The sequence below is a fragment of the Delphinus delphis genome, chromosome X (genome assembly GCF_949987515.2).
Source record: "Delphinus delphis chromosome X, mDelDel1.2, whole genome shotgun sequence".
NCBI lineage: Eukaryota > Metazoa > Chordata > Mammalia > Artiodactyla > Delphinidae > Delphinus > Delphinus delphis.
In genome coordinates this window covers 98083623-98107625 of record NC_082704.1, presented here as the reverse complement: position 1 = coordinate 98107625, position 24003 = coordinate 98083623, and the positions used below count along the sequence as shown (strand labels likewise).

At 37.1% G+C, this 24003-nt stretch overlaps 1 protein-coding gene across 3 annotated transcripts in view; it reads left to right on the top strand.

Moving 5' to 3' along the window:
- The window catches only part of DMD (dystrophin), a 2124682-nt gene that overhangs the window by 1434816 nt on the left and 665863 nt on the right, over positions 1-24003 (top strand). For all 3 annotated transcript variants that reach the window (XM_060001925.1, XM_060001919.1, XM_060001920.1), the window contains one exon: positions 6396-6628. In XM_060001925.1, coding sequence (XP_059857908.1) covers positions 6396-6628 — 233 coding nt within the window. The remainder of the gene's footprint in view (positions 1-6395; positions 6629-24003) is intronic.

Below are 24003 nucleotides of genomic sequence, written 5' to 3'. Positions count from 1 at the left end.
TCCAGTTCTCTAGGACTCGTCCACGTATAGCACAAGCCCTTATTGTGCTGAAATGTAAATAATTGATGATAGTTGAATCATATATACTATTTCCTCTTTAGAATGATGAGAAAGAATATAGAGAAAAATAAATGTTTATGGGTTCACAACATTTGTTTCTAATTTTCCACATGTACCTACGGACTACAAATATTTAGAGGGAAGTGAGGTTCTTTTTGAGTCCATGCATGGTTTCTAGTTTTGGTAACATGTACTTTCTTGTGCATGTTTCATTAAGCTACATGCCATCCTTTTAAATATTCAAAAAGAAAAATATTTTCCCATGTTGCTTACATGGAGATAGTTATTTTATCTATTGGTGATATGGATACATAGCTAAAACAATCTTTCCTATAACTCTGGTATTAGATAGTAATTCAATTTAACCACATATACAAGATGGTACTTTTTAGATATCTGTGTTAGTGTGGGTCCAATAATTTATCATTTCATCAGTTGACTGATTTTTCAAATATCAAAGTAAAAAAATTACCCACATTCATACAACAAAGCTAGAAATAAAATGTGTTCCTTGTTTTCTTATCAACCAAAGGAGGCCTGTCAATTACAGAAAAATCACATGTGAATACTTCAAAGGAAGTATTCCAAACACATTGTGTGTTTTTTAAAACATTTAGTAGTTCCTCTAAAGCTCTAAGTAAAGCTATTAGTCTGACTAATCATGTACCCTCGAAACCAATTAAAATTTTAGACTAGAGAAATATTCTTAAAACACTTGAAAAAATGAGAGTTCCCTCCTGAAGCCAACACCTTTTAATCAACAAAATACTCAGAGCAAAGCTGTGGTTTGCAATAGTATATTACACCTAGTGTTACTCATGCTTCTATTCTGGTGTGCCAAACTTGATTCCTTTCAGAAATTTTGAGTTTGACTTTTTGTATGCTTAACTGTGGAAGGAAAATACAATTTCTAGTAGAGTTATCTTAATTTTCTAATAAACACATGTGAAACACGTTATGCTACAATCATTAATAGTCAGACTATACAGGCTCTGTGTGTGTGTGTGTGTGTCTGTGTGTACGTGTACATATCTATTCACATACACACATATATATGATGTGTGTATCTATCTACCTGGCTTAGTGATACACATTGTAGTACATGTGGTTCTGACATGAATTGATTAACCAAGGGCACTAGCCCCTGTTGCTGGAGGGACGGTTAATAGTGTGACACCTTAAGGACTGTTTTCCGCCTAACCCCATGCTGGAAGAGATGCTTCTTCCATCGGACTTGAGAAGAATGACCTTGGTCTCGGTGATGGTTAAAGAAGCAGAGATTTGAAGCAGCCATTCCTAGGGCCAACTCCTTGCAACCCTGGACAGTGGCCTGAGGCAAGAGGCAGACATCCAGGCAAGCCGATCAAACTGTACGGGCGTTAAACGGGGGCACGGAGGAAAGGATCCCTACCGGCGAGAGGGGAAGCCATTTTCCATGCTCCTTAAGGAAGAGAACCTGGAAACCCATCCTGGAACTTCGTGCTTAAGATTCTGTGTAGTCGTTTATGTATCCTGACTCCTTCCCTGATGGGGGTTATGGGTTGAGAGAACTCTCAACAAATCCTCTTTCCATCTTTTAGATGATGGAGTTAACAGAAAACTCCCATGGGATGACGAAATATCCCTGCCTGACCCTTGGTGTCAAGATTCTGTGGCTCAGTCTGGACAAAACCACTTAAACTGCCTCCTTACAGATCCGACCAGCCCACACTTTACCTCATGAGGTGATTTGCTTATGTTTCTAGTAAAAGGACAGTGGAAAAGAAGCAACCTAATTTTTTTTTCTCTTTAGCTAAAAGTAGAGGCATCTGAATATGCAGTATGAGTCAATATATGATATACATAATAAAATATGATAAATGTTCTCAGGACCTCAGGCTTCCCTGGTGGCACAGTGGTTAAGAATCCGCCTGCCAGTGCAGGGGACACGGGTTCGAGCCCTGGTCTGGGAAGATCCCACATGCCTCAGGGCAACTAAGCCTGTGCACCACAACTACTGAGCCTGTGCTCTAGAGCCCGCAAGCCACAACTACTGAGCCCACGCACCTAGAGCCCGTGCTCCACAAGAGAAGCCACAGCAATGAGACGGCCGCGCACTGCAGTGAAGAGTAGCCTCCGCTTGCCGCAACTAGAGAAAGCCGCACACAGCAACAAAGAACCAAAGTCGCCAAAAATAAATAAATAAAATAAATAAATTTATTTAAAAAAATGTTCTCAGGACCTCAAAATTTTTCCATTGAAGCATCTTGCTTAATAAAAAAATTAAAGTCTGTGCACATACATGGATCTAGAGACAAGTCTTTTTAGGACGAATGAAATATTTCAAGTAGTGTTGTAGATAGAATTGACCCTAATAAAATGTGTGTAATAGATGGAGATTAGCCTCTTGCTACTTCATGATATAGCACTTTTTTTCTCTAGGAGACCCAAAGTTTCTGGAGTTTAGAACCCAGCTCTCAAGTACTATCAGCTACCCTCTAGCCATATTACAAATAAAATGAAAATTCCCCAACCCTAATAATGGTGCAAGATTTTGTTCTTCCTAGTGTTGGTTAGATTTCAGTAATAAAATGTTAAGGATTCAAAGTGCTTAAGACCCGAAAGAATGGTGTAATTCTATGCCTCATAGAGATTTTTAGTTATGAACTTACCCTGGTCCTCCACAAAACATAGAAATCTAGAGTTGGTATTTGAAAAGGAATTGAGACTTTTGTCTGGGGAAGGGAGAGGAGTTTTCAAGAAGAATATAGAGCATATGGAAGGGCACGAAAGGGTGAGATGGTCTGTGCTCATGGGAGAATGCCATATAGAGACTGAGGTGTGGGGAAGCATGGGAAGAATGGAGGGAGATGAAGCTGGAGTATGAAGTCTGGTTCTAAGAGCACAGGACCTGGAAAGCCGTGCTAATTTAGAAAGTGAGCGGCCAATAAACATTGAGCAGCAAAAGGGAAAGGAGGAGGAAAAAACACACACATACACATGCTAGGAGGTGACCTAACATATCGATTCATAAAATACTAATTAGAACAATTCCATGTGATTGGTACTGTTTTCTTCATTATGCGGGTAAATGATCTGAGGTTCAGAAAAGTTCAGTTTAGCAAGCATGGTATAATCCCTTACCTCCAGATGCCTGTAATCTTGTCCAAGATTGTATATCTAGGAAATGGTAAGACCAGCTCTCTGTGAGGGAAGTATTATTATAATCTCCATTTTAAAGAGGAGTAAATGGAGATTCAGGGAGGTTAAGTAACCTGCCTAGGGTTACACAGCTAAAACATGGCAGAGCAAGGGTTTAAATCCATCATTCTAGCCTTAGATAGTCTGTTTTATACTCTGCTTCTTGATCCAGTGTTGTTTCCTGCTTTTCTCCCCTTGATAGAAAAGTAGGGAACATAAGAATTCATTGGTTCTATTTTCTCCCTTTAATATTTGACTTTCCATTGCCTTCCCCAAGCAGTGGCTCATTATTTTCTTGTTCTTAAAATAGCTAAAATCACCTAAACAGCAAGAGCCTTGGCATGTTCTGTGTTCTAGGCTTCGAGAAAGTGTCTTTAGATGTTCTCTTTTAGCACTCGCCTTGGATAGACGGCCTCTAAGTTTACTGAAAATCTTGCTGTGCATAGACTTTTTTGTTTGTTTCATTCATTTATTCAGAGGTCATCAGTTGAGCATCTTCTAGATTCTAGAACCTGTGGGAGGTGCAGAAGATAAAGCAGTGAGCAAAATGGAAAGTTTCTCCTCCCTTCCCCATTGGTAGAAAGCTGTTTTCAGGTGTTGAGGACTGGAGGAGACAAGACCAGCCATGTCCTGACTGACCGGTCCACAAATCAGATCCTTTGCCCATGACCAGGGCACAGATGGCAGCATTGCTCTGCCTCTCAGCTCTCCTCTGAATCTGTTTCAGCTGTCTTTCTACTTGGTGACACTTTTTCCTCATTGGAGAATTTTGTGATTTATCATCCCAATATTAACTGTACTTTTTAGTCATCTTAAAACGTTCTGTTTTTCGATCTCTGGTCCTAGCCTTTCTTTTCAATAGACTTTTCCCTCCGCCCCCCCCCCATGTGTTTTCCAGAAAACAGTTGAAGTCTGATGATTCTCTGCATTCTCGTCCTTCACTGTAGAGAAATTTAAGATGATGTGATAATTTCCACTTCATTAAACACTTCTTTGTTGGTCAGAAGCAAGTCTAGAGAAAAAAATCGCATTCCTTCTTTCTTTTGAGGGTGAATTTTTCAATGTCAAGTTAAAAAAAAAAAAAAACCTTGTCTGACACTTCCCAGAACCTTGAAATCCTCCTAAAATACTGTATGTTGCCTGAGTATCTGTTGTTATCTATTTTCAGAACAATTTGTCCATATTTCCTAGTCAGCTAGACATTCCACAGTTAGCTCCTACAGTGATATTTTAATTTAGCTCTCTTTTCATCCACACCCATGCATTCTCTCCAGGGATTCAGCTCCTCTCTTGGAATCCCTTTTAAGATTGCCAGATCCTATTGGCTCCCATGCTTTCTCCTACTAGACTGTTGGATCACAAGATGCTATTTCTGCTTCAAATTATGTTTCATTCTTTCTAGAAAAAAGCCTCAGAGTAGTGAGATAGCTTTGGGAAACTATTTCTTCTCTGTCTCTTCAGTATCATTGTCCTTCAGTCATTACTTCTTGGCATTAGTTTTTTATTCCATCTGACACCTCACTTTTTTTCTTTCTACCTTGTTCAAGATTATTTCTTCCATCTGTAGGAACCTCTTGTTCTCCTCAAGAAGCTTGAGAGACAAGAGACTTTCCTCCATTTCTTTCATCATCTTCTCTAACAAAAAGACAACCTTAAAAAGGCAGAAAGTAATATAACCATGAAAAGTAATTTATGGCTACCTCAGAATGGAATGCCCGTACGGCACATTTTCTTCATGTTTCTAGAACAGTTCTCTTGTCATCCGTGCCTCTCAGGCTTCCCGTTGACATGCTGTGTTTTGCAGCTTTCCCTCAAAGCTTCCCTTCTGAACTATATAGGCCACTCCTTCTCTACTACCAGTCTCCTGGATATATTAGGTTCCAGAGGCCATTGGCTATAAACTGACCTGACATTTCTTGCCCTTCTTCACGCACCTTCGATAATCCAGCTGTTGGTATTTAGTATCAATTCACACCAGCAAATTCAGCCCCCTTCAGTACATATAGGGCCACACAAGACCTTTGACTGAGTTTTCCCCAAATATTTTACGTATTTCGACCCGTTATCTCTAACTTCTTACCATATTTGTTATCACTGTGCTTCTTATTTATCAGGTATTTATAAAAATAGTAATACCTAACAGTATTACCTACTAGTGTCTGGAACTATGCTAATATTTTCCTGTTATTTTTCTGGTATTGTTCTGTGTACATTTCTTGTATTAGTCATTGAATCTGTACAACTGCCCCTTTGACATTTATCCTGTCATTATCCCTCCTTGCTGAAGAGAAAACTTGAAATTTAGAGAAGTTTAGTAACTTAACCAAGGTCACAGACTTCCTAAGACAGAGAAGGATTCTCTCCCAGGTGTCTTCACTCCAGAACTTCAGATCTTAACTGTTACCATGTGCTACCTTACACTATAGTGTTCATCACTATTCATATTAATTTAATATTTCTTAATAACCTTGAAACAGTGTTTCACTATCCAAGTGGAAAAACTTTCCTAGCTCTGCTTTTCCAAAAATAATGTAGCTTGGGTTTTCTTCACTGCTAGTCACTTTATTACCAGTCTGAAAGAAAAGGAAAAAATATATAAGCTGCTCCCAGTATAAAATACAGAGCAAAGACAAGAACATTTCATTGGCTTTGATTTCCCTAGAGTCCACCTCCAAACTAATTTACTTCCTATTCAAGGAAATCATAAGTTCGAATTAAGATCTTATCCAATCTTTACTTTTTTCTTCCCCTTGAATGAAAAAAATAAGTAAAACTTATTCACCTGGCAAAGCCTGAATACTTTATATTTTTCTTTACCGATTCCACAACCTGTATAATTGTTATTGAGAAGGACTTTTTAAATTAAATCAGTTGCTCAGCCATGATGATAATCAAAATCAGTTTGAAGGATTGTTAAATATGTATTAATGAAAAGTTGGAAACTTTGAATTTTTCTATCGTGGTACTATATAAAGTATCCACATTAGGATACTTTATAAATTGTACTTATAATTTTAAAATTATATTTATAATGTCATAAATAATACTTTGGCTCAAATTGTTACACCTAAATTAGTTTTATTATTATTGAAATTGGCTTCTTGTGTTTCTAATTTTTCTTTTTTTCTTTTTTCCTTTTTGAAAAAAAAATTTAGCTCCTAGTCAGACTGTCACTCTGGTGACACAACCTGTGGTTACCAAGGAAACTGCCGTCTCCAAACTAGAAATGCCATCTTCCTTGCTGTTGGAGGTACCTGCTCTGGCAGATTTCAACCGGGTTTGGACAGAACTTACCGACTGGCTGTCTCTGCTTGATCGTGTTATAAAATCACAGAGGGTGATGGTGGGTGATCTCGAAGACATCAACGAGATGATCATCAAGCAGAAGGTATGGGGGAAAAAAGAGAAGGGCTGGCAGAGGTTTATCTTTAAAGTGAAGATTTTCCACAAGTCATTTCCCACCAGTTTTTAGGTAGCTTTTCTCTGTGAGCCAACACACTACTCTCTCTACTCTGTTTGGTCTAAGTATGATCAAGGAAACAAATGAATGCAGTTGTCTAAAACAACCATAAATTACAAAGGAATAATACAAGTAAAAAAGCTTAGCCCTTAAAGTATAGTTGGCTTAATTAAATTCACTAAACATCTGGTATTTTTAAAACCTATTTTATATCAAATAAATAGCTCATTCGAGCTGTCTACATTTGAAGTGTTTGTTTTGGCACTCTGCAGCCATAATATATTACAGAATCGAATATAATAATCTGGGAATTGGTTGTTCACTCTTCTGAGTCGTCCATGCCAATTCTCCTCCTCCAGTGATAAGGATAATTGAAAATAAGCTCCAAATAAAAAAAGAGAAAAGTAACAAAACATAATATATTTTTAAATACCTTAGATCTTAATATTCGTATTTATTTAATGCCATACTCAAGTAAGCATGTTTTTAATACGATTGCATTTCTCAGCCTCATTGGAATCCATTCTGCAAAATTACGACATCAATGAGAAACATCAGAATATACTGACATAAATACGGTTTACTTAGCTAAAACAAATATACTATATATCTTTTATATTTCTGAATGAATAAGAAAAGTAGATTTGAAAGGTTTATATGCTATAGTTTTTTCACTTGTAAATGATGTTCAAGTCTTTTCTAAAGAAGTAATAAATTGTACTGAAGTTGTTTAGAAATACTTTTTGAAAAAACAGGGACTAGGGCAGACAGATTTCTTTTTAAAATGAACTTCAGCAGTTCAGTAGGAATGAAAATAATTTAATAGTAAACAACCTGCATTTAAAGTGTCTTGATCTTAGACTCAGAGGACCTGAATTCAGTGGTCTTTTTTTTTTTTTTTTTTTTTGCGGTACGCGGGCCTCTCACTGTTGTGGCCTCTCCCGTTGCGGAGCACAGGCTCCGGATGCGCAGGCTCAGCGGCCATGGCTCACGGGCCCAGCCGCTCTGCGACATGTGGGATCTTCCCAGACCGGGGCACCAACCCGTGTCCCCTGTGTCGGCAGGCAGACTCTCAGCCACTGCGCCACCAGGGAAGCCCCAGTGGTCTTTTTTTGTCATTTGCAAATGGCATGATTGTGGTCAAATCATGCTCTGGATCTTGGTTTCCTCTTCTAGGTACAAGGCACAAAGGATTCACATATACCATAGTGTTGGAGATGTGTGAATATAAAGATATGTAAATATTATATAAATATGTATGTATAGTTTGTTTTACTACTGCTTTATAACAAGTATTAGTAGCCAAATTTTTCCAAAAAAGCAACCAAAGCTCATAGATGTCATACTCCTAATAAGTAGCAGAGCAAATATTCAAATCCAGGTCTGTTTGGGGCCTAAGCCTGTGTTCTTACTACGTATACTGCCTGCCAGTATTAACTGTAAATGTGGCTACCATTTGGTGATATATGTGTATTTGAATATATAGTGTATGTGAGACACAAAGCTAAGCATTTTACAATTGCAGTGTGCTGATACATAAAGAAACAAGAGGTACATTCTTTCACAGTATCATATTGAGCTATTCCAGTACTTCCGGGACTATTCCTAACCAGAGGAGACAGTATGTTATGATGTTTAAAGCATGGGCTTTGAAATTAGATTGTATGGGTTTAAAGTTTGGCTCCTCTACTGTAGCTGTGTGACCTTGGGTAAGTTATTCAACCTCCCTGAACCTGAGGTCATCTATCTATACAATGTGGATAATGATACTATCTTCCTTATAGGTGGTCATGAGGATTAAATTAGGTAGTACATGAAAATGCTTCCCACCTTGCCTTGATTACTGCAAGTATTCAACTAATGTTAGTAATTAATATTAGGTGCTAAGCAAACTATGTAAGTCTGCCTATTCATGGTATTTGTGTTGTGCAAACTGTACGTCATATAATAATATTACACGAAAATAAGAGCTCATTTCCACACCTGGACCCCATTGTGCTAATGACATTATGGCCTCCTGTAAAAGACACTAGATACTAGCGTGGGAAAGATAATTCACACTCCTTTGTAAAATGTTTGATGCCTCTTCAAAGTGGTAGTCTTTAACTACAGGTCCAAAAGTAATTCAGAGGAGAAGTTCAAGTGCCATGTCTAGGGTCACAGAAAGCCAGTACAGTTGTCAGTCACACAAGGGATTGGTTCTGGAATCCACCATGGATAACAAAATCTGCAGATGCTCAAGTCCCATAGTTGGCCCTCCATATCCGTGGATTCTGCACTGTGGATTCTGCATCTGCAGATACGGGGGGCTGATTGTATTTTTATTGAAAAAAAAATCCCCGTGGAATTGGACTTGCATAGTTCAAACCTGTGTTATTCAAGGGTCAACTGTATTATAAATGTTCACACACACACATACACACACACACATACACACACACATATACACCTGTAATCCCTCTTCTCTTGCTAAATAGTGGGGATGATTTTCCTACTTCTTCCCCTTACATTAAAAAAAATTATAAAGATATTGTCAATTCCTGCCTTGTATAGCTACAGTCACTAAATGGTCAGTAAAATGACCCTAAATAAACATTAAACAAATGTGTGTGTGTGGAGGGTTATAAAAAAGAGAGGTGAGTTTGGGGAAGTATTAATTGTAATATCAGGGAAGAAATATTTCCTCTATGTAGAATTTTAAATAAAGCAATTCTAATTTTACTGTTTGAGGTGTGAGAAACGATGCAGTGTTCCATCTGTGCTTTATAAACTGTAAAACGCTATCAATGTCTATTTACTCATATATTCTTTTAGTAAATTTTTATTGAGCGACTACTAAGTGCCTGGGAAATACAGAGTTAGACAAGATAGGAATGCACAGATTAAAGAAGATGATGGGAATAAAAAGCAATAATAGCACTGTGATAGAAATAAATTTCAGGATAATACCTAGCACATATTTAGCGTTAATGATGCTAGTCACTGATCTAAATGATTTGTGTGTATCACTTAATGCTTACAACAACACTGTGAGATTTATACTAAAGCGCAGTGAGTGCTTGTGTAAGTAATGTTGTAAGTAACTTGCTCAACGTCAAGTAGTAAAAAGCTAGCAATGAGATTTGAACCTAAGCAGTCTGGTTCTAGAATCCCCACCCTCAGATGCCGTAGTTTTCCACTTCCCTGGGAATCCTTGGGCAATGCTCTAGGGACTTACTTCATGGAGAGGGCATCTAACTAAGCCAAGGAGGAGAAGAGATGTCAGGAAAAGCTTCTTGAAGAAGATAAAACCTAAGCGAAGCATTAAAGAACAACTTGGAATTAACCAGGTAGATAAAATGACAAAGGCGATCCTGGCAGAAGGAACTGTGCTTTTCACTGAAGTAAACAGTGCAGTATGTGATAGAAATTGTGATTCCATCTGGCTGAAACTAAGGGGATGAGGAAGAAATTTATGAGGTTGCATAGAGAAGGGTAGGACTAAAAAATGGGTACCCTTCCTTGCCAGACTAAGGAGGGTTTTTAAAATAAATTATAATTGACATACAATATTATAATAGTTTCAGGTGTATAACCTAGTGATTTGATATTTTTATCTGTTATAAATTTGTATGATTTAATGCGTTAATCCGTTATAAAATAAGCCACCATACAGAACTATTACAATACAGACTAAGGAGTTTTGATTATGGCCTGCAGGTGGTAACAATCTGAAAGGATTTTAAACAGAGAAGTAAAATCGTCAAATGTAGTGTAGTTGCATATTAGGTAGGTTTCTCTCCATGCAAGCAAGGGAAAGTATCCTCTGATTAAATCAGGCAGAAAGTAAACACTGTAATTAGCTTGAAGGCAATGGAAAAAGACCTAGAAAAAGAAAACGGACCTGAGTATGCCTGGGCATTTAGCTAGCAGGTACTACTTGAGTCTCTCTGTGATCCTCTTTTGCTTTATACTGTGTAACTGTTCAAAATTTAAAGTCCTGGGAGGAGTCCAGTTGACCATGCTTGGGTCACACCCCCATCTCTTAGCTAGAGGAGAGCAGAGAACACTGATTTAAAACGCTTTCCTTCCAAAGCTCCTTACACTGGGGGAGAGATCATTTCCTCACCCTTCCTCCCAATGTAAGCAATATGTTTATCTGTTTTAACTTTGCAATATGGAGACCTGAAATAAAACTATTTATGTCCCAGTACTCTAAATATAAGTTTGTTTGACACCTGCACATACAGTAGTTGGTTCTCAAAAAAATGTAGATTGTGAGGGAGCTTCAAGATGGCAGAAGAGTAAGACGGGGAGATCACCTTCCTCCCCACAGATATACCAGAAATACATCTACACGTGGAGCAACTCCTACAGAACACCTACTGAACGCTGGCAGAACACCTCAGACCTCCCAAAAGGCAAGAAACTCCCCACGTACCCGGGTAGGGCAAAAGAAAAAAGAATAAACAGAGACAAAAGAATAGGGACGGGACCTGCACCAGTGGGAGGGAGCTGTGAAGGAGGAAAGGTGTTCACACACTAGGAAGCCCCTTCGCGCGCGGAGACTGCGGGTGGCGGACGGGGGAGCTTCGGAGCCGCGGAGGAGAGCGCAGCAACAGGGGTGCGGAGGACAAAACTTAGAGATTCCCGCACAGAGGATCGGTGCCGACCAGCACTCACCAGCCGGAGAGGCTTGTCTGCTCACCCGCCCGGGCGGGCGGGGCTGGGAGCTGAGGCTCCGGGCTTCGGAGCTTAGATCCCAGGGAGAGGACTGGGGTTGGCTGCGTGAACACAGCCTGAAGGGGGCTAGTGCGCCACAGCTAGCCAGGAGGGAGTCCGGGAAAATGTCTGGACCTGCCTAAGAGTCAAGAGACTTTTTCTTGCCTCTTTGTTTCCTGGTGCGAGGAGATGGGATTAAGAGCGCAGCTTAAAGGAGCTCCAGAGACTGGCTCGAGCCGCGGCTATCAGCGCGGACCACAGAGACGGGCATGGGATGCTAAGGCCGCTGCTGCCGCCACCAAGAAGCCTGTGTGCGAGCACAGATCACTCTCCACACCCCTCTTCCAGGGAGCCTGTGCAGCCCGCCACTGCCAGTGTCCCGGGATCCAGGGACAACTTCCCCGGGAGAACGCACGTCGCGCCTCAGGCTGGTGCAACGTCACGCTGGCCTCTACCGCTGCAGGCTCGCCCTGCATCCCTACCCCACCCTCCGCCTGGCCTGAGTGAGCCAGAGCCCCCGAATCACGGGCTCCTTTAACCCCGTCCTGTCTGAGTGAAGAAAAGCCGCCCTCAGGCAACCAACACGCACAGGCGGAGCCGAATCCAAAGCTGAACCCCGGGAGCTGTGAGAACAAAGAAGACAAAGGGAAATATCTCCCAGCAGCCTCAGGAGCAGCGGGATTAAGTCTCCACAATCAACTTGATGTACCCTGCATCTGTGGAATACCTGAATAGACAACGAATCAAACCAAATTCAGGAGGTGGACTTCGGGAGCAAAGATGTATATTTTTTTTTCCCTTTTTCTTTTTTTATGAGTGTGTATGTGTATGCTTCTGTGTGAGATTTTGTCTGTATAGCTTTGCTTTTACCATTTGTGCTAGGGTTCTGTCTGTCTGGTTTTTTGTTGTTGTTGTTGTTTGGGTTTTTTTTAAAGTATAGTTTGAGCATTTGTTATCATTAGTTGATTTGTTTTTTAGTTTGGTTGCTCTCTTCTTTCTTTTTAATTTTTTTTATTACTTAAAAATTTTTTAAATTATTTTAATAACTTTATTTTATTTTACTTTATTTTATTTTATTTTATCTTCTTCTTTCTCTCTTTCTTTATTTTCTCCCTTTTATTCTGAGCTGTGTGGATGACAGGCTCTTGGTGCTCCAGCCAGGCATCAGGGCTGTGCCTCTGGAGTGGGAGAGCCAAGTTCAGGACACTGGTCAACAAGAGACCTCCCAGCTCCAAGTAATATCAGACAGCGAAAATCTCCCAGAGATCTCCATCTCAACACCTACACCCAGCTCCACTCAATGACCAACAAGCTACAGTGCTGACCACCCCATGCCAAACAACTAGCAAGAGAGGAACGCAACCCCATCCATTAGCAGAGAGGCTGCCTAAAATCATAATAAGGCCACAGACACCCCCAAACACACCACCAGACGTGGACCTGCCCACCAGAAAGACAAGATCCAGCCTCATCCACCAGAGCACAGCCACTAGTCCCCTCCACCAGGAAGCCTACACAACCCACTGAACCAACCTTAGCCACTGGGGACAGACACCAAAAACAACGGGAACTACGAACCTGCAGCCTGCAAAAAGGAAACCCCAAACACAGTAAGTTAAGCAAAATGAAAAGACAGAGAAACACACAGCAGATAAAGGAGCAAGGCAAAAACCCACCAGACCTAACAAATGAAGAGGAAATAGGCAGTCAACCTGAAAAAGAATTCAGAATAATGATAGTAAAGACGATCCAAAATCTTGGAAATAGAATAGAGAAAATACAAGAAACATCTAACAAGAAACTAGAAGAACTAAAGGGCAAACAAACAGTGATGAACATCACAGTAAATGAAATTAAAAATTCTCTAGAAGGAATCAATAGCAGAATAACTGAGGCAGAAGAACGTATAAGTGACCTGGAAGATAAAATAGTGGAAATAACGATGGCAGAGCAGAAGAAAGAAAAAACAATGAAAAGAATTGAGGACAGTCTCAGAGACCTCTGGGACAACATTAAATGCACCAACATTCGAATTATAGGGGTCCCAGAAGGAGAAGAGAAAAAGAAGGGGACTGAGAAAATATTTGAAGACATTTTAGTTGAAAACTTCCCTAATATGGGAAAGGAAATAGTTAATCAAGTCCAGGAAGTGCAGAGAGTCCCATACAGGATAAATCCAAGGAGAAACACGCCAAGACACATGTTAACCAAACTGTCAAAAATTAAATACAAAGAAAACATATTAAAAGCAGCAAGGGAAAAATAACACACAAGGGAATCCCCATAAGGTTAACAGCTGATCTTTCATCAGAAACTCTGCAAGCCAGAAGGGACTGGCAGGACATATTTAAAGTGATGAAGGAGAAAAACCTACAACCAAGATTACTCTACCCAGCAAGGATCTCATTCAGATTTGATGGAGAAATTAAAAGCTTTATAGACGAGCAAAAGCTAAGAGAATTCAGCACCACCAAACCAGTTTTACAAAAAATGCTATTGGAACTTCTCTAGGGGTGAAGGGAGGGAGATGCAAGAGAGAAGAGATATGGGGACATAAGTATATGTATAAGTGATCCATTTTGTTATAAAGCAGAAACTAACACACCATTGTAAAGCAATTATACTCCAATAAAGATGTTTACAAATAAATAAGTAATAAATAAATGATATCATGGAGATAAGTAATAAAAAGAGGATGCATTTATAGTACAACAAAATGTTATTCTTCGTTAATAATTAATAATTATTTTTCTCATTTCATAATATTCTAATCAATTTTGCTCCAAATATTGCAATAATGTCTCAATCTTGAATATATTGTTAAATATATTAGAGCTTTATATTTACACAGATTTCACAATAAAAAATTACAATATAAAAAATGTAAATTGCTTTATGCATAATGTGAATGAAATGTGATAAAGAAGATTCATTTTTAACAGAGATTAGAGCTGGGGGATTGTAATTGTAGCTGCAGAGCATCAGAAATTAGAGATGATGTAATAAAGTGTCATGACTCTGGGAAAACTTAGTTTCGAATTTATTAACTTCAGATCAAACTTTAGACATGCAGTGATTAAAATATAGTCCCCAGAAAGGGAATAAGGACACGGCCTGTGAATAAGTTAGCTTTTCATAGTTGTAGATCTTGAATTGAAAAATCACGCATTTGATACTAAGTTTCTGTTCTCCTTTAGCATAAGTTGTTTAATTAAATTCTTATTTTAGAAAACGGGGGGCTGCTACCATTTAGAAATGAAAATAACTTTTACTAAGTGAATTACAGTAAGCAAAAAATAGAAGTTAAAATTACAACTGTAATTTTTAAAAGATTGTTAAATTTAGCCATTTAAAAAATTAAGCAACTCGACTGCTTAATTTTGGAGTAAAAATTATACCACTATATTGTAGAGGAATAGAGATGTGTGTGAAATATGCAAATTAAGCCTTTAAAAGTAAAACATACATGAAGCTCTAAGTTTATTTTCTAAAATTGTGAATTTATAGCAGAGGATGACTTGTAATTTATAGTTTAGTGTCAGAGAAATCTGATAAAAAAACTGCTTTTCCTATTTCATCACATGTTTAAGTAAAATAGCTCTGAAATAAAATTGTTGTGACAGTTACTCACAGTTTTCTTTTACTGACACAATCTATCCAGTGAAGGAGAAAATATGTCTAGAGTTTTTCTCTGAAAATTATGATTAAATATGACCCTTAGAGAAAGGAAAGAAGGGGAGACAGAGGAAGGAGAAGAGGGAAGGAAAGGAAGAAGAGGAGGGAAGGAAGGAGGGAAGAATAGGAAAAATGGAAGGAGGGATGGAAGGTGAGAAGGAGAGAGAGAGGTTGGGGGTAGAGGGTTGTGGCTGGCAGATCTGGGGACAAGTTGTGGCAATGGATAACTGTAATGTTATCAATAGGTAGAATTTAGGTGGCCATTTGATATTGTTGTTTTTTCTACTACCGGTCTCTGATTGCCTGTGCTAAATGAATTATAGTCTTTTTTCAAGTCATCTTGGCCAGGTGTTCAGGGTAATTCACCACTAAATCTGAGCCACAGGCACTTGTATTGAATAAAGAATCGGCAAAGAGTTTTAGCCTCTAATAAGACCTCTCCAGATTGGCGTTGAGACAAATTGGCCAATCTGGACAAGATGATAATAGCATTGTTCAAGATTCATTTTTAGCTGCACATTATACTGCTACCTGGGAGATTTCATTATCCAAAAATCGAACAAGCAGTCTTAGTGGGTACAGTGTATATTTAAATGGGAGATAATTACTTGGATGTGCTTAATTTTTTTATTGTTAGGGTCAAAGTCTTTAATAAAAATTCTACGATTATTTTTTAAACTCTGGCTATATCTACACAAAGAACAATTGAATGGCTCCAGAATCATTCTGATTATAACTTTTGTTGAATAAATTCAACCACAATCTGATGACAAAAGAACTTGTCTAGCATGGACTTAGAAGGATTAGTGGAACAATGTGGGGGGGAAATGGCACTGATTGTTTAAACTAAAAACAAAACACAATGTTTCTTGGTATTATTCTATTGCCATGAGCGTAGCAGAAAAGTGGGTATTACAAATAGTTTTTCCCTCATTCAATCAATGAGAAAGGTTACAGACAATGTAGTAACATGGTCTACGGTCACTTAGTGAATGTAGATGCCCTAACGTAAATACAGACCTCGTGGGAAATAGATGTTTCTTCTTTTTGTTTTTCTGTGAGCCCCACCACGCCCCTTCTTAAACATCTCCTCATTTCTCCACCAAAGTTATAACAGAACAAACTAAAACTAAACAGTTTATTTCCATTGGTATCCAACGGATTTCACAAGTTAGATGACAGTCATCTTAGTGTGAGGAGATTGATGATTCTGTTTTTCTCTTTTCTCAAACAACCATTCAGCCCTGATCATCTCATCTGTTCATTTCTGCACAACCTTGTTTAAGAAGCACCTTACCAGAGTTTGTTGTCTTTCTATATATGGAAGGTGTATGTTGCATTCTACAAAGAATAATGTTGTACTATGTTTGCCTGAAGAGATTTGCAAATTTGTACTGCAGTTATCTTCTGACAAATGTACATGTCCCCTGTAGAAAGCTCATAACTCTGGATCACTGTTCTACATGCGTGCAATTTTCTTTCCTTACCTAATGAGAGCCACATTCGCTGTTATCTTCACTGAAGATTGTTAAAATATGTCAGTGTCAGTAATATGATTTATACTCTCATAGATCATGACAAAATTAACTCCCATAAATACAAAGCAAACAATTCCCATTTTCAAAATATTATAATAACCTTTTTACGGAAAATGGTATCATACACATTTTTTGCTTAAAGATAAACATAAGGTTTACCAAACCACATATCCCAATGTCTGTGAATGGAAATGTATATCTTACTACATTTCAGTTCAGTTCACTGTAAAATTTTGTCAAAACCTTGTCAGGTAAAACTGAACCATAATATTTACATGAATTCTGATAAAAGCCAGTATATTGTGTTTTCAATGAAATACCAGTGGGATTCTGATAAGGAAGTTTATGTTTGTTATTGTTTTTATTGTTTTTATTTTTTTTAGTTATTGTTTTTAAATAGTGAATTATATTTATAAATGTCCTTGCTTGGGTTTAGATAGAGATTCCTTTACATGAAATGGCTTTTTTTCATAAAAATACCTAAAATCTGGTCTTCTTTCTTCTATAAGAAAGCAGTATAATTCAGTGTCTTTTAATCTTTTTTGAAAGCTGCATAATGTTATTATACCCTGAATATTATTACCTGCTTTGGGAGCTTTTATCGTTTGGGGTCCTTGATGTCTATAATTGAAGTTACAGTGTGTTATAAAGTAGGTTCTTATTACTCTGAATGTTAGGGTAATGTTAAGATAACGTTAATGTCAGGTACATGGTTCTTTGTTCATTTATTCCTTAATTCAACCAATAGTCTTTGAAAACCCATGTTACAAAGAACATTAGGAAATAACATTGGAAAGAGATAGTGGAATAAGAGTTTGGATTTAAATTTGATTTCCTGTGTATGTCAGCGAATAATTGAGAAAGAGATAAACCATTGATCACACATCACTATTAGTAAGTGTTTTTGTTCATTTATCCACAGTTTTCTGTATATGATTACTTGGGTTACAGTGATAAATATATATATGTATACATGGTACTAAAATACCTATAATGTGGTAGATATTTTTAATAGTCTACTAATATTTTCTTTCCTCCATCAAATGCCTACTTTGGAGACCCCTGAATTACAATGTCATGTAGATTCATTAGAAATATAATGACTACCTTTTAATGGCTTTTGATATAAGACTATTTTCATTCATCTGTTATTGAACACATGCTGGTGAAAGACATCAATGTTATCTGCTTTCGGGGATTAAAAATAAGAATAGTTTAGGCTCCAATTTTAGAGTGTATCTTCTGTGAAGGAAGCGTAAAAAGCAGAGTGATAATTGCCACAAGAGAAAAAAATGCTATGGTGTTTTCAATCATATACATATTAGAATGAATGAAGCATTTATTTTCTTCCTCTTAATATGTGCCTCCCTCCCTGATATAGAAGACAGTTAAACTAGACTTCTCTTTCCAGATGTCTTGTTAATTTTTATTTAATAACCTAGGGGTGAAAATTTATTTTTGCATATGTTCTAATGTTTTAAAATTTTATAAACTAAGCTAGTTGGTAAATTTCCAAGGTTATCATAGCTTCACTGTTTGTGAGAGAGAGGCAGTAGCATGTTGGCTGTGTTTTGTGAACTTTTGTCAATTTACTAAAAATAATACCAGAGTTCCTAGAGTGAATTAATCACTAGAGTGATTAATTCTTTACTAGATGTATAAAAATGACTTTAAATATAGTTTTAGTAATTCATAAAACCTTCCAGATTTCCTTATCTTTATATTTTACATTCTGTGTAAACAAGTAGCATCATATTCAAGAATTACATTTTTCCTATTATTTATTCAAGGAAAAAATATCTTCTGTATTATTTATCTCAAGATAATGCTTTGAATTACCTGACATATTCTCCCTTCAGTTATGGAAGCAGGATGAACTTTGTAGTGATAGACTTTTCCCTCCCTCCACAAACTGATTTCATCTCTGTTAAGCTCTAGGATTATTTTGACACCTTCTAACTAGAAGTAAGAAAAAATAAAACCATGGAGAAGGGTTGGAGCAAAAGAACATAGATCAATCTCTACTTAAGGAAGTGGAGAGAAGAGAATAATTTACAATTAACTCCTTCATGCTTTTTCCCCATAAAACTGAAAGGACTAGAGTATGGTGAGAGGGAAAATAATCTGTAGTAACTCTGCTGAGGCTAAGCTTTTCTGTCATGTCATATTATATGAAAATTATAAAAAGCTGCCACTTTTAGAACCACGAATGCCCTTTGAGAAATTTGACATAAAAATCAAACTGCCACTTTACCACACTACCTACGTTTGATTTCATTTTGTTTTTTTTAGTTATATGATAGGTGTTAGTACTAAAAGGAGACAGTTATTGGGGGCAGATAATAGCAGTTGGAAAGAATGCGAGTGGACAAGAAGCTATATATGATGAGATTTTACAATAAAATGGTACTCTAAATCAAAATGAGGATGTATTTTATTTTTAGCATTAGGAAACTTTTTAGATGAGAACTGTGCAACCACTTCAAGGTTCTAATCAAATCCAATTATGAAGTAACCACATCAATGACTTAGGGTTCCTTCACACTCCTTAAAGTTGATTACAATGATTAGAAATGTAGAGTTGACTGGTTTGTCAGAACATTGAAGCCTTTGAGGTCTTGCCCTGCCTTCTCAGTGAAATTTGTTTTGAAAGCTCCAATCTGTATTGGTCTTTTTAATCAGTGATTGACTACAAAATTATTTTGTCCTTTAACTGTATGTTTTCTTGTAAAGCTGCTTCTATTGTCTTGAACCTCTCTCTCTTTTTTTTTTTTTTTTAAATCCTACCAACCCTTTTTTCACTTTATTTTTTACTTTTTTTTTTTTCGCTGCATTGAGTCTTTGTTGCTGTGCCCGGGCTTTCTCTAGTTGCAGCGAGCGGGGGCTACTCTTCGTTGCGGTGCGCGGGCTTCTCACTGCCGTGGCTTCTCTTGTTGCAGAGCATGGGCTCTAGGCACATGGGCTTCAGTACTTGTGGCACGCGGGCTTTAGAGCGCAGGCTCAGTAGTTGTGGCACATGGGCTTAGTTGCTCCGCAGCGTGTGGGATCTTCCCGGACCAGGGCTCGAACCCGTGTCCCCTGTGTTGGCAGGCAGATTCTTAACCACTGCGCCACCAGGGAAGTCCCATGTCTTGAACCTCTCTAATAAACATTTATTGTCATTTGACTTTTTATATTTTTGTATTTTAGCCCTTGAAATGAATTTAAATTCCCTTAAAGACAGGCATACTATTCTATTTGCTGTAGCAGCTAAGGACATGCTAGGTGTTTTACAAATATTGTTGACTTACTTTATCTTCATGAATGACTAGTTTTACTTAGCATTTGAAATTTAACAATGTGTAATAGAGCTGTTTGCATATTCATGTTTATTTTTTAAATGCAGCATGATTTATGTCTGTTTTTGGTCAGTGATGAATGAAAGACTCCTGGGAATTAAATTTGCCACATCAAGCAAAAACAATTATAATTTTAGACTCTAAGAATTTTAGGAATTAAAGGACCTTTTTTCCCCAGTTAATACAGTTAGGATTGTGTTTGGCTGCATATAGCAAAATCTTCTTAACAGTAGCTTATCCAGACAGGAGTTTATTTTTCTCACAAAGCAAGACCTTCAGAATTATGTATTCCAGGGTAGGTCCAATAGCCACAAAATCATGTATCCCAACTCTTCCTTTAGCCTTCCCCAGCCATCCTCAACATTTGGCTTTCATTCCTTCCTGTGGTCTCAAGATGGCTTCACTGCCACAAAGCACTACGTCTTTGTCTTAAAATGGAAAAGAGGGGGAAACGGGGAGAGTAAATGCATGTGCCCAGGTGTTTCAGCTCCTACTTAAAAAGAAAGCAAAAGCTTTTCTGGCAGCCCCACATAGAAGAGGTCTACTTACACCACAGAAATGTGTCACATGACCTCTCCTAGCTTTAAGAGATCCTGGGAGGGTAGAGTATTTTAAATAAGTAGTTGTGTTTCTTTATTTATAATTCAGAATAAAACTGGTGACCTAATCCTAAACCCCTGCTCTTCTGAACAAAATTTGGATTTTTTTTAGTGAAGAAGGAAAGAACAGGTATTGGGTAGGCAACTAGTTATGTCTGATAGTATACTCTTAACTAGAGCATATTTCTCTACTTTAGGCTTAAGTACCTTTTAATTACCTAAAACTGATGTGATTGTTTTCCTGTCTTCTTAGTTCTCTCATTGCAGATGGCATGGAGGTGTGAATGTGAAAGAATAACCCTTGGATGAATGTTTATTAGTAGACATCATTTATTTTACTTGACAATCACACTGTACAAACGTCACTGAAAACAATGTAAATTAAATGGAAAATTAAAATGCATTGTGTTTATATTTCCTCTTCTGTTCTCAAGGAATCACTTCCTAATTAGCCACAGGTGTTGTCTGTAATTCTCTAAATCTGCAATGTCCAATACAGTAGCCACTAGTCATATGTAGCTATTTAAATTTCAGTTAATTAAAATTTTTAAATCAGTTCTTTAGTTGCACTGGCCACATTTCAAATGCTCAATAGCTACATGTGACTAGTGACTACCATATTGGACAGCACAGATACAGAACATTTCCATCTCTGCAGAAAGTACTATTGGACAGTGCTGTTCTAAATAGCTCTAACACATTAAATTAAATTAAAGAAAAGTTATATTATTCATTTCTATCTTCCTACCTCTGAATATTTTTTAAGTTGGAGAAAGAGAAAGCAATCACTTTCATCATAGCTTCAGTAGCCTGTCAAATTCTGAAGCTGTCCGTTGGCATCAATATACATAGCTTTAGGTCATCAGTTTTCATATTCTGAATAATTAAGACCCAAACACACTCATGGAGTTCAAGGAAAAATGTAAGCAGTTGAAAGATTAACTGTTCTAGCATGGTGATCAAACAGGAGAACAAGTAATAGGGCCCATTTAATATAAATTTTTTTTTAAATCAAGTTTTTCCTCCTTGTCTGTGTTGCCCTTTTCATAACATCTTATAACTCCTTTACACGGTCTTCTTGAGCTTTCACTGCAAGCCCCAGCGTTTACTTGGCCACCCATATTCGCTTCATTGCAGCGCTATCCCAAGACCCAAGTACATAGATTTTTCCTTCTTCTTTCTCATCACATTCTCCAGCAAGAACAACCACTCTTGCCTTTCACAGTGAATTGAGTTGCTGTAAAAAAAGAAAAAAAAAAGGAAGATGATGAGTGTTAAGATTTTGACTAGGAAATACACTATTTTTCCTAAGTGAGAGAATATCTTAACATTTCCCCGGATGTTTTCTGAAACACTAGATCCATCAGATGTCAGTAGATATTTGTCATGAAAAAGTCAAATAAGCTGAGAAATATACGTGGACTTTGCCTATCATGAAGATCCACAAGGTACATCCCCATAAGCAAAGTCACTGAAGAGTCCTGCAGGAGTGTTAGCGTCATTTAGGTCAGCACTTCTCAGTCATTTCTCCATGGAAATCATTTGTGTGGAATATCTGGAGGACCACAGTTTAGAGAATATTAATATATCTTAGTCACATGTGCATGTCTCTGTAAGTCACTTGATTTCTCTACATGCAATTGTTTTTACCAAATTAACCTTTCAGAAATCTTTCTTCTTGGCACCAAGTCTAAAATGTGGAAAGTTGTTGCTAGGATAGCAGTTTTGCCTCTCATTATTATATACCTACCAGGGACCAAGTAGCTAGGCCTTCTCTAGAATGAATATCTGACGGAAAGAATTTAGCACAGCATTCTATAAAATTAGTGTTGTCTATAAAACTATATTTATACATTATAATAATTTATCTTTAAAATATTAATTAGTTATTAAAATCCGCATGAAATTTTACAGAGAAGCACACAATATAGAGCAGCATTTAAAGGCATTAAAATGCCTATATATGTTTTAGCATTTTTCTGTATAAAACCTAAAAGACAAAAAAATCGCACACTTTTCACATTTTGTTTGAAATGGAATGCTTTGTCTCTTCCTTTGCGTGTTCAGTTACAGAGATTTGCAATGGGAATATAAGAAGAACCAATTTCTATTTATATTTATTCTCATTCATATTTAATACTTCATGTTTTCTAAAATACATAATATATTAGTAAAGTAGTACATGTATAAAATTTTGCATAAATATGGATTGGTATGTGTGGGCCAAAATTTTTTAAATGGTAGGTGTACGCAGTCAAAGTTTGGTGACTACTATTCATCAATGTGTCAGATGTCACCTGTCACTGGGCCTATTATTAGGTACCCTTGGTACTTCTGATTGTATTACTAATTGTTCCTTCAAGAGAACCTATCATATGATATGAAAGATCTTACGTAGACTTAGCTAATATAAAGGTCTCTCTCATTTATTTTCTTTAAATCTTCTTTACTAAATAGAAAACTACTTTTTCTATATAAAGCAGAGAGATGGGAATCACAGATGTTCCCCAAGCCTTTGTCTCTTTAAATATGTTTTTTACAACCAGAAGGCATCTACCTTAGTTCTCTTTTTTCTCTGACCCTTAAAGCTTAGGTCTCAAAGTAAAAGTTAATTTGTTTTAAATTGCTTAGAAATATCCTTTATTTGACCAACTTCCAAATTGCATCATATCTGCTTTTAACCTTTTGTGTTAAACTTCTTATCCAATTTTTAAAGACAAAAAATGTCATATCTGTTTCTTTAAAAAGGAATATATATTAATTCCCTTACATTGGAAGATTCTTCAGATAATTTAGTGGTTGTAATTTTAAGCATTTTGAAAGGTGGGGGAGGGATATTTTTTGATCATGGTGGTTTTTTTTGATCTCCCAGTACATACCTGCTTACTTCAAATATCTATAATTATGTGGCAGTTCATTGTATGCGATCATGATACTCACTGGTATTTTTCAACCTCCTGTTGTTTTTTGTTTTTGTTTTTCTAAGGTATAATCCCAGTGTTAGAGCCCTATTTTAGTTCCCTTTTTTTCTCAGTTTTATTTATATTTTGAAATCAGGATCAGGTGGCCTACAATTCTCTCAAGGAATAGAATATATAACTGATCTGCAAATTCTCTAAAGCTGAGATGCAGTTTTTCTTTCTCATATTCAGAAAGTATGTAGTCAATTATAGCTTTCCTATTAGAAGAGCAATTACTTGCCCCCAAATATTATGACCATCTAGTCATGCTATCACATTCTTAAATTCTACCTTTAAGGATGAATTTATTTGGCTTTGAGCATTGAATCTAATTATTCTCTGTTGACATGGAAATTTCCTAGAATAATCATTTATAACCTTACAGATAAAGCTCAACTGAATTATTTCTCAACTCCAAACATGTAAGAAATGTTATGTATCTTTGGTTTTTTTTTCCTGAATCAAATAAAATTTGGCTCAGAGCCTTTCTTC